Raw genomic sequence first — 16,929 nt, forward strand, 5'->3', positions numbered from 1 at the left:
AAGTTGAAATTGTTCAAATTGAAGTTGATTCCGTGCTATATTTTGTATTAGAATTTATGTTTAAGGCCCATATAAGTATATTGAAGGTTTATATAAGTGCATTTGTATGTTTAAGGCTTGTATAAGTAACCAGCATTGGTTTGTACTGAAAAAAAGCATTTAATAAAATGGAAAGAATACACACAGTACTGTATACATCAGTGGTGGGGCGTCAGGGCCTTCAAGGCCTTCTCTGCTGGCCTAAAAAATATCTGAATCACAGAGTGATGTTAATTATGTTTTGCAGCAGCCTATTGCTGAAAGAGCTCCGGAGGGACTCCACAAACTCATGCAGTGGGTTGGAGCTGCTTTCCATGATGGACATCATCCTGATCAGCACCCTCGTCTCTTCCACTTCCTCTACAGAGTCCAAGGGACAGTCCAGAACAGAGCTGGCCCTCCTGACCAGCTTATTCAGTCTGTTCCTGTCCCTCTCCGTGCTCCCGCATCCCCAACAGACCACTGCAAAAACACTGTAGATGCCACCACAGTGTCGTAAAAGGTCCTCACCAGTGTCCTGCACCCTCCAAAGGACCGTAGTCTCCTCAGTAGGCAGAGGCGGCTCTGGACCCTCTTGTACAAGGCATCTGTGTTTGTGGACCAGTCTAGTTTGTTGTTGAAGTGAACACCCAGGTACTTAAAATTCTCCACCATTTCAATAGATGTACCCTGGATGTTCACCTGAGTGGTCTGTTGAGGATTCCTCCGAAAATCGGTCACTAGTGTTGATGTAGAGGTGGTTTTGCCTGCAGCAAGCAACAACAACACACAATCAGTGTGAGTAAAGTCAAAAGGGTTATAGGCTGGTAAGAGTATACATTTGAGGACATAAGAGTAGTTACATGTATGCCTTACACACCAATGTGGGACTTGTGTTTGCTTTTAGAAACATGTTTCTTTGTTCTGGAAGTTGCAATACGGTATATTTGATCAAGAAAGAACCAAGCATTTGGAAAACTGTGACAATATTCCGTTCCAAGGACACCAAGCGAGTGGTATCATCTAGGAATAAATAAAAAAAAGAACCTGCATTATGAGTGATTGATGCCGTAGGTATGCTGTGGCATGATGAGAGGACGTCAACACACTGCTCCAGAGCAATTCACAACCCCCCTCCCCTTCCCAACTGATGAGGACCATGTCGAAATGATCCCATCAGGGAGTGATGAAGAAGAGGCAGCGGACAACCACGAGAATGAGGATGAAGAATGTAGTCTTCCTTTAGAACATCTGCAGGAGATCTTGCACGCAGTTTGCAACAACGGGTCAAGGAGATTGATAACAACAAGGTCGGAGCTATTGAATTTGGAAATCGTTTTAGCAGTGTTATGTCCTTGTACAAAATCATTTTTGTACAAGAAAAGAAACAATAACCGCCATGTGCCTTGTGCGCCGACAACCTCTCACAGAAAGAAACTCCTCCTGTTGCCCATATGGCGCCCTCTCAAGATTCCATCAATGATCCAATGTCTCTGGAATCTGATGAAGAGTACTTGGATTAAAGGTCCTAAAAATCTGTTTCAAGCCATCTTCAAGGCCTTATCTACGGTGTAAATCCCCTATAATCCTGGTGGATTTTTTGGGGCCACAAATTTACTCTTTGGCATTCTCAATCTTAAATATAGTTTTAATTATAGTGGTGATCAGTTGCTTGGTGTCCTTGGAAAAGGGTATCGTTTTCCAAATTTTCGCTTCTTTCTTGATGCAATTCATGTCACATTAATTTCCTTCAGTATACACAGCAACTTCACCTTTTCAGTTATGGTCCTAATGTTTTTTTTTCTACTTGGGCTAATTGGATGCCTTAGATGGCACACAACGCTTTATGGGATTTTCAAGGGAGATATGGAAACCAAACGAAGCTGGAACAGGCATGGTCTTTCTCCACAAGGTGATGTGCGTGATGCAAAATCTGCCTTTAAAGAAAACAGGAAAAGGCAAGACGTTGTCATTCTCCAAGAGGTGATGTGCGTGATACGATATCCAAATCGGACAAATCAGGAAAATGCAAGATGTCATCAATCTCTGCCTTTTAAATTATTCGGCGCATCATTCTACTTCTACGGTGATATTTCGCTTCTTCTTCGGCACTGAATTGGGCGGATGTGCCACGACTACTGCCATTTATCATGTCCTGTCCTCTGTTTGCAACCCTCCGAGTGAAATTTCACATTTTTATGAACATTTTTGATTTGGATACTTTATATCAGGCATGTCCAAAGTCCGGCCCGCGGGCCAATTAAGGCCCGTGGACAAATTTTTACCGGCCCGTGGCCTCTATCATGAAATCAACGGCCCGCCAGCACTGTTGACCACAGTATAAAATACACGAGTTCATTATTTTTTTGTGATGGTCAAAATCACAGTTTGAATATGCAGTGATCATTGTTTTGCTTTCAGCACTGTTCCTACAGTGAGCATATAATAGTGAATAATATGTGATGTTTCACATGAACTTAGATATCCTTGATCGTTTTCTTAATTTTTTGTGGTTTGTGATTTCGGTAAAAACCTAAATGTAAAAAAAAATGTAAAAGTAAAAGTATGCCATTTGTAATTTAAAAAAATCCCAAAAGGTTAATTTGTATTTAAGGTTAATGGTTCAAAGAATGTCAGGCTAAATAGTCGGCCCGCACACATTTTCACCTTACCAAATCTGGCCCTCTTTGCAAAAAGTTTGGACACCCCTGCTTTATATAAAATATGGGGATGTACTGAAGCTCCAAATGTTGAAACCGCAAAGTGGTGAAGGATGATAGAAGGATGATAGAGTACGAGTTACATTTAGAATGTGGTGGTAATTCAGTTACTACCTCAAAAGGCTAAATCAACATTGCCTGCTCTTTTAGATTAAAAAAATTACAACAAATCTTACCCAACAATCAGTTGTCCACCAATTCAGGGTATCAGCTGGGACAGGCTCCGGCAATCCCGTGACCCTAATGAGGATAAAGCGGTTCAGAAAATGAGATGAGATGAGAAATGTTACCATTTTTACTAAAAAAAGGTTTGAAGGTCCTCCTGTCGGCTCCTTGGTTTTGGGTGGTTTTGAGCTCTTCCTCGTCCTCTTTGTCAGTCAGTCGCTGCCCCATCCAGTCAGTATAATAAAGTCGGTGCTTTATTACATGGGTGGAAAACTGCCAGGGAATGACCCTTAATATTTTGGCATTTTAATTGTGTTGCTGTCTGCTTCCCCCTCCCGAAACACTGGTAGGGCTTGACATTTTAGTATACCTGTGAATCTATTCGTTTTTCCCATATTTTATAAGTTTTTTTATCATTTCAAATTGTGTACGCCAGGGGTGTCCAAACTATTCCACAAAGGGCCGCAGAGGGTGCATGTTTTCATTGCAGCCCATCAAGAGGGCACCTTTTCACCAATCTGGTGTCCTACAAGTGCAATCAGCAGATTGCAGTCTGATGCTTCTTGTTTTCTGCAGGAATCTCATTGGTCAAAGTGTCTGTGCTGGAATGGTTGGAACAAAAACCTGCACCAACAGCGGCCCTCGAGGACCGGTTTGGCCACCCCTGGTTTGCATGTTCTCCCCGGGCCTACGTAGGTTTTCTCCAGGTACTCTGGTTTCCTCCCACATTCCAACAACATGCATTGTAGGCTAATTGGACACTCTAATTTTCCCCTATGTATGAGTGAGGGCATGAATGGTTGTTTGTCTCCTTGTGCCCTGTGATTGGCTGACCACTGGTTCAGAATGTCCCGCCTCGTATCTCAATATATTACTGTACATATAAAAAAAAATCCTTAAAAGGGGGGTTCATCGCATGCGCCCATTGATCCCCGAAGGGACGGTCTTTAACCGGTAGGGGGCGTGCCGCCTTCCTAAATGGGAGCGCACTGGGCATAGGCGCGCATGGATAAGGACAGCTGCACCAAACCAGACAAAATTTGACCTACTTACACAGGATATGTATAAAATGGATGTTCAAAATAAGAGCACACATTTCGACGGGTCGTGTCGTTCTATAAATGAAACTAAATACTAAAAGATCTGCCCAAGGCATTTTAAAAAGATTAAATTAATTATTCGTAAACATAAAAAAATCAACAAATGGTTCAACCTGAACCTGAAATTCAGAAAAATCGATTTAGGAGATTTTTCCTATACTATTCTTAAATTATTCACTGATATCCAGGTAGCAAGTACATCAAAATGTGAGACTACTGGTAGACTTTTTATTCACTATGAGGTATTTTCAAAGAGATTAAAAAAGCAATTACATTGTTTTATTAAAATTGGACCAAAACTCTATTTTATGTGGTTCAAGAATTGAGGTTTGCAATTGAATATCATGTTTCTTTGTAAATTTTAGAGTATTTTTTTAATTTTTTTAGAGGGATGTTTTAAGAGGTAAAAATTAATTAATTCATTAACATTGACATGTAATTCATTGAAATTGGGAGGGGTGGAAGTGAATGGTATGCTTTAATGCTGTAAAGTGCGATACATTCAAATTTTTTTTTTCTCTGCCATTAATTAGGCGGGCTGTCCGTGATTATTCGCTTCGACACGACATGAATTGTTGTTCATCTTGATTGAAATAGCTCAGAGGAGTGGTTAGCGTGTCTGCCTCATAGTGGGGAACCTAGGTGCAAATCCAGGTTGGTCCACCTCTGTAGAGTTTGCATGTTCTCCTGAGCCTGTGTGGGTTTTCTCCGGGTACTCTGGTTTCCTCCCACATTCCAAATCAAAGCATGGTAGGCAGATTGGACACTCTAAATTGCCCCTTGGTATGTGTGTGAGCGTGCATGGTTGTCCGGCTCCTTGTTTCCTGCGATTGGCTGGCCCCCAATTCATGGTGTCCCCCTCCTCTGGCCTGAAATCAACTGGGATAGGCTCCAGCACCCCCGCGACCCTAGTGAGGATGAAGCGGTTCATAAAATGAGAAACCACCACACCATGAAATAAGTCATCAAATACAAATATTGTTGCCGCCTACTCTTATTAACAGGGGAGACCCTATGATATATAGAGGGAATACATCGTGTATCTTTATTTTAAGGTGCCTTGGGAAAATAAAATAAAATTTTAGTGCAAAGGTAGCCTAATTTTTTTTTAGTAAACATTCAATGATTAATCGCTCTGACACTCGACTTTTATTTTTAAAGTAACTTGCGGAAGTGTAATATCGTACCCCTGGCGCTATCTCCCTCGCTTTGACAGCGGTGCACGGAGCCTGAGAGGGTCAGGGGGAGGAGATGCAAGGGAGTGGAGAAAGAGAACTATCGGAGGAGAAACGGAGGCTGACCGACTCGGCGGCCCCATCCACGGACAGCTAAGCCCACCAATGGTCTTCCACCGACTACTTCGCCGAATCGGCCCGTCCGCTGCAGTCGCGAGGATGTTCACGGTGAGTCCGCTTACTTGCTCCCAAGGAGCTGCCCGCTTGCACAAGGAATGATAGAACGCCCTGTGTAATATATGTCACACACGCATGTCACCCAAGGCATGTCACCAAAGGCACCCCACTCCCCTCCACACGCAACCCTCTAGCCGTCGTACGGAACCGCCTGGCGACCCTCCGTCAATGTGGTGTGAATGACATAGCTGGAGGCCGCCATTCTGCTGCTGCTCTTGCCGCTTGCTGGCAAAGGAGACGCGGCCGGTGCGTGTTGGTTAGGGTTATCAACATACAGCTGCGTTGTGTTTCTTTTTTGGGCACTCACGCTTACACTCGTATATGAACATCTCGTGTCCTAATCGCTCGGGGACAGCAGGATTGTAGGCGAATTGAAATCGCCGACTAACGCTGAGGAATGTGCTGTCGCTGTCAATAAACGATGGCGAAGATACTGTTGCAATTGAGTCGAAAAGGAAAAGGCTAAATGGCTGCGAGCGGCGACTCTGTGTCGGGCCACTGGCCCGCTTGAGGAATGGTCACTGCTATAGTTATCGCATAGGCCACGCTGTTATGTAACGTGAAGCCTACGCTGTTCGAATGCGGTCCCGCACACAGCCTGCCAGTGGCCTTTTCCCTCTCTTCCATTTACATCGTGCAGAAAGAAACATGCACTCGTAGCCTGCCGCTGATGGCGATAGACGTCTAATCCGTTTGGATTGGGAAGGTGGTCGCTGTCAATTCTCCCAGCCCAAATGGATTAGACGTCTAACGTTGTTGGAATTTGATCCTTCAAGAAAAGGTATATTTGTTGTCAATCGCTGTCAATGGCAGACAGATTATTTGGATGGCAGTTTAAGATGCAGCATCACGTCTAAAGTACAGCAAGTCGCTTGATGAATGACTTTGTTTGTGTATGTGTGTAAGGGGTTGGGGGTGATGATTTGATGTCAAACACTGTCAATGGCAGACAGATTATTTAGATGACAGTTTAAAATGCAGCAAAACGTCTAAAGTACAGCAAGCCGCTTGATGAATGAGTTTGTGTGTGTGTGTGTGTGTGTGTGTGTGTGTGTGTGTGTGTGTGTGTGTAAAGGGTTGGGGGTTAGTTCCAATGTCCGATTAAAAAAAATGGCCCCTGTAGGAATAGACATCCCCACGCCCTTGCCCACCCACTTCGCAGCGACCACCGCGACATGAGTGGGTGCACGCCGGTCGACCTTGTGCAGGCGAGAGGAGGGACGAGGCTGGAGAAGGTGGAATGGGAGGAGGGGATGTCTCCTTGAATCATGGAGGAGGTGGAGGAGGGGGAAGCTTGGACGTGCCCGAGAAGGCGCAGGCAGTCAAGATGTAGTGCGGAAATGCTATTTTTGCTTCATCAACACTGCATGCTTCCCCTCGTTCCAAATGCAGGAGGCCTGATATCATCCGCCGTCTAGTTATTAGGAAGACAGATGTTTTCTGTCAGCGCACTTACTGTAGAAATGAAAGGACACAGAGCCTCATAATGTAACTGTGTTCTCATAAATTTGATTGAAATCATTATTTGAAAGATGAACCTTAATGAGATTGAGCGTATTGTATTTTACCTTAGATTTCATGGCACACGTTCACCATTTGCTCATCTTGGACTTGCACAAGAACACCCTCTTGAGTTACAGGACAGTGTTTGCTTCGTGCAGCTTTATTGTGATGATTTTTAGGATGTGCTGCTGGGCGCTCTGATACAGATTTGCCATGGTGAATATTATCTACTATTACAAGATTCATTTTGACAGAATCCTGTTGTCCAATCGCATTAATCTGTATTTATTTCTCCTCCATTATCCTCAGTAATGATTGTAAACTGCAACTTCAAAGTTCTGTTGTTCACTCAAAATGCATTATGAAGAGGACTGTTTTGTGCAAGGAAACACAATGTTTCGGTTCATCTAAATTGGATTGAACAAATCCCATGTTTAGGGTCTGACTCCAAGTATATTTCTCAAAGGGTGCACTGAGCACAATTTTCTGTCTGATTGCCAACTTCTGAAAACCCTGACCTGCTTTGTTTTGTTTTTATACCAATGCTGTTTTATCCTCTGTAAACAGCAGCATGCACCTTTGAAATTACTTGCAAACCAAGACTTATTTTCTTTGAATGCGAATCCATTAGTTATGTAAATTCCAATCACCCAAAAGGGGCCTTATATAGAGCAGATAATCCCCTTTTTTGCGTTTTTTTGTTGCAGATAATGTAGACCACACATGGCCGAGATAATCGAAAAACCGTAAATTAGGATCACCCCTTTTATTGTTTTTGCGCCTCTACGAAAATACAAGTACAGTCGTACCTCGAGATACGAGCTTAATTAGTTCTGGGACTTATCTCATATGTCGATATTCTTGTAATTCGAACGAACGACTCCCATTGAAATTAACTAAAAACTAATTTATTCCTTCCAACCCTCTGAACAAACACCTAAAACATGATATTTTACTGGAAAAAATGTTTCATTTCTTCTAATTCGCCATCTATTAACAAAGTAACACATAAGTAGTGACTTAATTTACTAAAATGTGTTTAATGGTACTAAAATTATACGGATTTTGAAAGGGAGAAGGGGGAGGCGCTTTTTGCACAGCAACACGCTTGTTTCATAACATAAACAAATTTAAATGAACTCGGATTACGATGCAGACACACTCAAAAGGTAAATTTAATCTAACCTTACACTAAACTTAATTCAAATTTTGTATTAAAGTTTGATATCTTTCTTCTCCCGGGTTGGCTCTAGTATTTAGCTTTTGTATTCCCTTCAAAATATTCCGTAAATGATGCACACAAATGTCCTCACGATAGGATAACGCACGACCACTTGCCAACGAGAAGTAATCCTCATATTGGCGATTGCTCCGCCATTCGCGCTGAATGAAAAAAAAACACTGAAAAAAAACCTCAACGCTCCGCCCAGTGCTAGTAGATATGTTTTACACGTAAGAGATGCGGCAAAAAAAGATAATAAACAGCCTCTCGTGTCTTGGCCACCTGGCTTTCTCGTATCTTGAAATTTGTCTTGTATCCCGAGATAATTATTTGCTCGAAATTTTACTCGTATCTCGAATTGTTCGTTTGTCGGGGTGCTCGTATGTCGAGGTACTAGAAGGTATAGATTTAGTGTAACGTAAGATTAGTACTTTTTTAAAGTGTCTGTATACAGGGACCTAAGTTAATTTAAGTTAAATTTCAAGTTTTCAAGGCAAGCGCAGGAGACTGTCTATAGGACCAATCAACTGACAAGAACAATTTATTTTCAGCATTTGACTGATCACCAAAATAATCATCAGTCAAAATTTATGTAATCAGCTTTAATCAATCGGTCAACCAATTGTTGGGTGCAGCTTATTTAGTTTCCTTTTTCAGAATGAAGCAAAAGGAACACAACAAAATCTATTTATAAAAATGTAAACCTGCCTCAGAACCAGGAAATAAACAGGAAAATACTACAGAGGGGGATCAACACACCTCAAAAGATCATCAGCTGCCCCCTCTCTCCCCTGTTCAGCATCTGCAACTCCCAGTGACTAGCAAGATCAAAGAGCATCACAAAACACACTACATATCCTGGCTTCTACCTGTTCAACCTGCTCCCCCCTGGCAGGCACTACAGCTCCAATTCACCCAAAACAAAAAGACTCGGGGGCAGTTTCTTGCCAAGGCCCATCACAATAGCCAACTGGAGTTTTGCACCGAGGACCTAAACCAGACTCAATTCAATACTGTCGCTGCACTATAATGTGTAATAACATTGCCAGATGCAGAAGTAATCTTCTCAGACTTATAATTTAGTTTTAGCACTGCATTTATTTGCCTTGCACTTTGATACTTGTACTAAAATTCCATAGCTACCTCATGCTGCTAACCACTTTAGTCACTTTTTAGTTTTTTGTCTACCTACCTTCATCTTTATTGTATACAAGCAGGGGGGCCCGGATTTGCCTGTCCCACCCGCTTTTTTAGAACCAAAAGATAGTTGTTGCACTAATTCTCTTTTGAAAATGGGTTAGATGAGAAAGGAAAATTTCAGTTACACGCATAGCACAGCAAATGTGTACACAATTATGTAGAGGAATGATAAAGAAGAAATTCAGCACTTTAAATCAATCAAGCAAAATTTACAGATATGATATGAGAAGCAATTCAATCAAGCCAAAGCGTCAAAATGCACCAAATTTGATATGGGACTTGAGCTGGGAAACAGTGCTATCGCATGTCTAAGCATGATTACTACCTGCCTACATTACCTTGGGTTTATTCTGGCATCAGCAGACATGGTAACTGCTGAGCTTTGTCATTGGCCGGGAAAAAATTGTAGATTGCATATATTTGGCTCCTTGAAAAGTAGATCTTTGAGCAAAAAAGTTTGAGGACCACTGATTTTGAGGAATATGTCAAAATGGAGTTTGGCCCGGTGGGGCGAGTGGATAGCGCGTTGACCTCACACCTCTGGGGTCCTGGGTTCAAATCTAAGTCATGTCCACCTGTTTGGAGTTTGCATGTTCTCCCCCGGCCTGCATGGGTTTCCTCAGGGTAATCTGGTTTTCTCCCACGCTCCAAAAACACGCATGGTAGGCTGATTGAACACTAAATTGCCCCTAGGTATGGGTGTGAGTGTGTATGGTTGTCCGTCTCCTTGTGCCCTGTGATCGCCTGGCCACCGATTCAGGGCGATTTTACGGAAAACTTTGGCCGCGGTGCATCCTGAGAGGCTAAATTTGCCAACTTTTGGTGAAAACCGCATGCAAATCTGACTTAAGGTCTTGTCTCCATTTTACTCAGACCTCACGGACACGCATACACACACTCGCGCGCACACATTCTCAGAAATAGTAATCTATATTTTATATAAATCCTTTTATGAATTTGTATTCATGTGTGCACTTTATGGTGACACTTTGAATATCATTGTATTTGTATAATGACAAAAAAGGCATTTAATTCAAGTTCTAATCATCATTAGTTACTGGGAAAAAAAGCAACCCTTTATCACCACAGTTTTCTATTTGAATCACAATCTTCAGCCATTTCTTTCTATATTGTCTGTTTCCTTCAGGATTGTGGCTATGTTGGAACCTATCCAAGCTGACTTTGGGCTAGTTTTGGTGTACCATAGACTAGTCAGGGTATTGTTAGAGTCATAGGGGGCTTATACTAGAGGCAGTCAATCAAATTCACCACTATGGAAAATATGTAATTAACATTTATTTGTGATTGCAATGGAAAGCTTGGAAAAACTCTAATCAGCGAGAGTAGAACATATAAACACTAGCGTTGACCTGTTCCGATACTCAGTATTGGTATCGGCGCATGATACCTTCGGAGTGTGAGAAAGTATTGTGTTTGGCCATGATATCAGGGGCAAGCCAGTATTCATTTGTTCATAGCAACGTCACACGTTCTGTCTTCTGTGAATCAAGTCACTTTGGCAAACATGCCCGATGTGTAGAATTACTTCCTTTTTCAAACTAGTGACCGTTTATATATACAAAAAAATATGATTAGACAAAGTTGGTCACAGAATTTTCAATGTCATTCTTAATCTTGACAATTAAATTTTTTTTTAGTAAAACCGAGTTTATTCTTTCATTCATCTTCCATACTGTGCATGCTCGAAAGGGTTGTGGGGGTTGCTGGAGCCTGACCCAGCTGATTTTGGGTGAAAAAAAGTCAGGGTCAGACTACAAAGTCAGACTACACCCTAACCTGGTCGCCAGTCAGCCATAGGACACATAAAGACAAACAACCATCTGCACTAACAATCATATCGCCACCAGCGGGGATCGAGCCCGTGCCTTCCCACTCCGAATTCAGGCGATTGAACCTCTCTCTACACCACGAGGCGACTGTAAATATGAATTGTATAATGATTTTCAATTTGAACAATTTTCGGTTTTAATTTTAAAAGTTTAAAAATATAGGTTTAGTAAGGGGAATACATATCAGAAAAAATCAGATGGGAACCTAAAAAAAACTGTCTGGCTATATGAAGTCACTTGCTCCTGTACTACTGTAAGTTGATATATTGCCTACATGCCACCACAGATGTAAACCTTTTGATTAACTACCTTTTACTGAGTGTTTGTATATATTTCAATTTCTCCCTCAGACCCAGAGAAACCCGTGGAGACAGGCCTGACCCCAGAGAACAGTCCTCTCAAAACCCTTTGTGCTTCGACATTATCTCTGGTACAGACACGAGAAGTTGTCGGGCATATTTTGATCCTTTCCGGTCAGTCATAGCAAGGTAGCCCAACAGTGTGGCTCTGAAAACCCACTCACTCATTCTAAACCTCGTATAAATGAGTGAGCCGGCTGCCAGGAAAAGGGCTGGGACATGTACCAGAACCCCAACAGGTAAAATACTATGCATTATGCTCTGACTACTTTGTCTTTAACTTGTTTGCACGCCTCTGCTTTGCACAGAATGTCCTGGTTCAGTGGTTTCCTAGTCGCCAGAGTGGATGACCGTAAGACTGCTTGGGGGGAGCGCAATGGCAAGAAGTCCAAACGGAGGGGAGGTTCATCTCTCTGCAACCCACGTTACATGAGCTGTCTGAGGGATCCAGATGCAATGGAGCCTCCCTCCAGTGCCCCCCTCCATCAGCATCACCGTGGAGGGATGGCAGGGGCCGTGGGAGGCGGGGGCAACTTTGGGGCTCGTTGCGGATGGCAGGAAGACCACTACGGCAAAAGAAGTGTCCCCCAAGGAGTGGCGTTGAAATCTGTAGACTTGGATTTTGAAGACGGGGAGCTGAAAGGCAGGAAAAGCGGGTGTAATGGCGACACTGGAGACGATGGTACTAACGGCACAGCTGGCGTGGTGACGGCGGCTGACTGTTGGCTCAGGGTGGTGCGGGTATTCCAATCGAAAAAGTTTCAGTCCCGCAAACTGGAGCGTCTATACCAACGATACTTCTTCAGGCTCAACCAGAGCTCTTTGACCATGCTAATGGGAGTCCTCGTGATTGTGTGCGGCATTATGCTGACCTTCCACTGTGTCCACGCACCCCCCCACATGGCCTATTCATCGGTCTTGTCAGTGGCCATGGCCCTTTTCATGGCTCTCATGGTGTTGTGCAACCGGAACGGCTTCCATCAGGACTACATGTGGATGGTCAGCTACCTGGTCATCGGCGTGTTGGTGTCGGTCCAAGTGTTTGGGATGCTCATGGTTGCACCTCGGAGTGCGTCAGAGGGCATCTGGTGGTCTGTGTTTTTCATTTACATCATCTATACCCTCTTGCCTGTGAGGATGAGGGCAGCTGTGCTTAGCGGCGCTGTGCTGTCCATCATACACGTGGTCACCACCTGGCAGATCAACCAGGCAGATACATTCTTGTGGAAACAGGTAAGAACGCTAGATGCCTGAGTAGCTACACCACTGTATTTTTGCTCACACTGGTTGGCACCTAGTACATTAACTACACAATTTTCAGTTCCTTGCTTTTATTATTAGATTTTTGTTTTTATCTATCTGAATTTATGTACGGTATAAATCTTTCTCACCACATCTTATAGCTTCAAAATGATTTGTAATTTCCTTTGAGTCGCTGTGATCTGGGTCACTGCTGGCACAGCCCATGCAAAGCTGTGGTATTCCGGGACATTGGTGCCATGAACAGAAACACTAACCAATGCAAGTGTTGAAAGTTTATTTTCCCAGAAATAATCAAGAAGATCCCTTCAATTGGCTGGCAACCAATACAGGTTTCCCCGCCTGTTGCTGATAATTGGCTGGAATAGGCTCAATTACCTCACAAGAGTCTTGTGAGGATAAGCTGTACAGATAATGAATGAAGGAATAGTCATTGAGAATGTGATACATCTTTTACACAGATTTTCATGGTATCACACGGGTGATGAACAAGCATCTAAAAAGGAGTCATGTAATACACTGCCCACCCTTATGAACAGGGCATTTACTACATAAGGCAAATATTGTCTCTGGACTACACTCTGGCTATTTCTAAACCAGTGCCCCATATCAGATTACGTTAGGGTATTGAAATATTTGACAAAATGATGAAATATTGTCTATTGTGTTTAATTCCTTGGCAATACGTCACATTTTGAAGCGATTACGGCAAATGTTAATTTTGGCCAAGGCTAATTTTTTGTTTGTCTGGGCAGAAAGACAACCTCCCTGAGCACACTGAGTACCAGTGTGAGCAACATCATCATTGCTCGCTATGCTCGCACACCAGTATCACACCTGCCATAAGCAGGTGCATGTCTACTACACATAAATGATTTAGTAATTATAAAATATAATGATTAATATCTATGAACGAGTGGGCCGGCGAATGAGTGGTTTATGCCTCTAAAATGGCCACTAGGTATGGGTCTGAGTGTGCATGGCTGTCTGTCTCCTGCCCCAAAGTCAGCAGGGGTAGGCTCCAGCACCCTCCTTAAATGATAAAGTGGATAAAGCGATTCAGAAAATGAATGAAAAAATATCTATGAATAAAACATCTTCATAAATGCCATTAGAATATGCACCAATCCGACTTAAATTGTACCTTATTTTACACATCTGTCCTTCTCACCTGTCATTCTCGTTCAATTGACTTTTCTGCTTAATGCATCTCTTGAGATAGTCAAGTATTTATTTATATGCAATATTTTTCCATGTTTTTTTAAAAAAATATTTAATAAGGGATAGTGCATATTAATGAACATATTTATATTCATGTTAATGAACATATATATGTAAGATTGTAGCCGAGGGATAATTTCCATTTGTAGTCCATTGTGTAGGTTGAAGACAAACGATCACACATTAGACACACACACACACACACGCATGTACGCGCACAACAACACACAGCAGATTTAGATAGTTCTCACCCGATTTCACCGCTTGTTCTTCTATTTGCACAGTAAAGTATTAAGGAATGTATTAAGAAATATTAAAATGTAATTAAATATAAAGAAGGTCTGTAAAACACGAAAAACATAAGTGGACAAAGCTGCTGTCGAGTAAACGGCGCCATCATGTGGAAAGGGCGAAAAAAAGGTAGGATTTTATTTTGCGCGCGACATGATTGCTGCTGCGGAGAAGGCGAGAGTAGTGCGCAATTGCGCATGCGCGTAGAAAGAAGCACTCTGAATTCCTTTAGCTATTTAATGTAAATTAAAAGCGAGAGAGAGAGAGAGAGAGAGAGAGAGAGAGAGAGATACGCACACGCGCACTCACGCAATCACGCACGCACGCACACACGTACACGCGTACACACATACACAAACATACACCCACATACACATACACCTATAGGTACACATACAGTGGTACCTCGAGATACGAGCTTAATGTGTTCCGGGACTGAGTTCGTATGCCGATTTTCTCGTAACTTAAAGGAACGTTTCCCATAGAAATGAACTAAAAACAAATTAATTAGTATCAACCCTCTGAAAAACACCAAAAACAGGATATTGGATTACGATGTTTTTTCTATGAAGCCGAAAAGTTAATTTCTCCTCGTTTTTTCTGATTTGTGCAGTTGCAATGGTGGCTCTGCCTCCTCGTTGAATTCCTCGTTTATTGCGGAGCGTTGCATTTCATGCGTCCATTTTGGTGCACATTGGCCAACTTAACCCACCTTGTTGTTCAGGTCGAGGCAGTTGGCTACGGCTTCCCCAAGTATAATTAGGTTCAAGCCAGTGGCGGGCCGCCAGGGCCTTCTAGGCCTTCTCTGCTGACCTAAGAAATATCTGAATCATATATCATATTTTATCCATCAATATTTATTAAATAAATCCAAATTGTCTGTTAACTTTCTTTCATTGCTTTAGCACTGCTTCCAGGTGTGTTTTCATATTGAAGCATTTAACCAATCACATTTCAGCCATTACTTGTTGCCAGGGTCAGAAATCTGCCTCAAGGCCTTCAAAATCAGTTCTGCGGGCATTAAACATGTGTCGATAAGACTGTTGCATTAACCAATCAGATTTCGAGTTGGCAACACCACGATGCCTTGTCGCAAGCGTAAGGATACATCATTGCCTATTCTCAGGCGTAGGGATACGTCATCGTTTTCACCAACTTTGATTGGCTAGTGATAGAGTAGGCGGGCCAAACTGTATCTGTAGCGAGCTGCACAAGCAAATATATTGTTGTGTTGATTTAAGGCCATTTTCTAGACAGACTTTTCAAGAGAAAAAAGCCGGACATCCGTAAGAAAGGTTGGACAACTCTAAAGCAAGCAAATCTGTCACAACTGGGTACGAACATTTTCAGCACTAAATCCAATATAAAAGTAGGCCAGAAATACAACAGGACAGGCTCGACTTTCAACATTAGCTTCGATGGCGATAGAAAAAAAGCAAGAAAGAAAGGAGGATGGATATTGTGTACTATGAAGACCCGAATAATAGTAGGCACTGGAATAATAGTAGGCGGTTGAAAATTCCAAAAATAATGAATATTAGTAGGCACAAGATAATTAGTGTCTAAACAGATTTGATGCATAGAATTAAAGCTATGGAATATTTATTATAAAATCATAACAAGGACAATCATTATTTCAATCAACAGTTTACTAGTAGCATGAAACAAAATAATATGTTTAAATTCCACAATTAGCTACAATTTGAAGTCATGATGATCGATTACATACTGCAAGACAACGGATAATTGTGTTGCAAAGTTGTATTACAGTTGCAAATAATTACTGCAATGAATTGCGTATAACGTAACTCTTGTATATATTAGGCCTACCAATACATTGTAATTATGTATATTGCAACTCTACCAGTGTTAACTGCACGTTTTTACTAGTACTAGTATGTTAGTAAAAACAGCACATGTGCTTTACACGTGGAAAGTTAATGACGCAGATCAATGTTGCTGCTGCACGGGCTTAATTGAGGCAAAAATTAATAATCGTAGGCACCTGAATAAGAATCGTAGGCATGCGAAAATTTGAGTTGAAAAAATAATCGTAGGCATATGATTATTCGGGTCTTCATAGTACAGTTAAAAAGTAAAATATGGCTATGTTCCTAATTAATATTTCAATTGTAGGAGGTTATTATTGATTATTTTTTATGTGTCGCAGTTGTAGATGCAGTAGAGGTTTTATAGCCATAAAATAGAGGTTGGATTGACGGTGTCTCTTGAAAATGCACGGACCGCCGCTGGTTTAAGCAGACAATGGGTTGAAGAAAATGGATGGTTGTAGTAGAGGCATGGCTGTACATATATGTATACAGTGGCAGTGCGGGAATTTCCTTGCGACATATTCAGCTGACGGAATCAATCCAACCCTCTAAAACTATTTTATGGCTATAAACCCTCTACTGCAACTATAGCTGCGACATAAAAAATCATCAATAATAACATCATACAATTAATATATTATTTAGGAATATAGCCATACACTATCCATCCTTCTTTTTTTCCTCCTTCTACCAAAAATCATTTTTACCTGTACACAATATCCATCCTCCTTACCTTCCTCCTTCATTTCTATCGCCAATCCATATCTTCTCCTTCA

At 41.9% G+C, this 16,929-nt stretch overlaps 1 protein-coding gene across 3 annotated transcripts in view; it reads left to right on the forward strand.

Moving 5' to 3' along the window:
• The first annotated feature begins 5,173 nt into the window (after positions 1-5,173).
• The window catches only part of LOC144200386 (adenylate cyclase type 6-like), a 51,036-nt gene continuing 39,280 nt past the window's right edge, over positions 5,174-16,929 (forward strand). For 2 of the 3 annotated variants that reach the window (XM_077722509.1, XM_077722518.1), the window contains exons 1-3: positions 5,209-5,406; positions 11,541-11,788; positions 11,858-12,782. In XM_077722509.1, the coding sequence (XP_077578635.1) occupies positions 11,769-11,788; positions 11,858-12,782 (945 nt within the window). In that variant the 5' untranslated portion in view covers positions 5,209-5,406; positions 11,541-11,768. Of the gene's footprint in view, positions 5,407-11,540; positions 11,789-11,857; positions 12,783-16,929 lie in introns of all 3 variants that reach the window. The other variant, XM_077722528.1, reaches the window with a different exon arrangement.

This window comes from Stigmatopora nigra, chromosome 1, assembly GCF_051989575.1.
Source record: "Stigmatopora nigra isolate UIUO_SnigA chromosome 1, RoL_Snig_1.1, whole genome shotgun sequence".
Classification (NCBI taxonomy): domain Eukaryota; kingdom Metazoa; phylum Chordata; class Actinopteri; order Syngnathiformes; family Syngnathidae; genus Stigmatopora; species Stigmatopora nigra.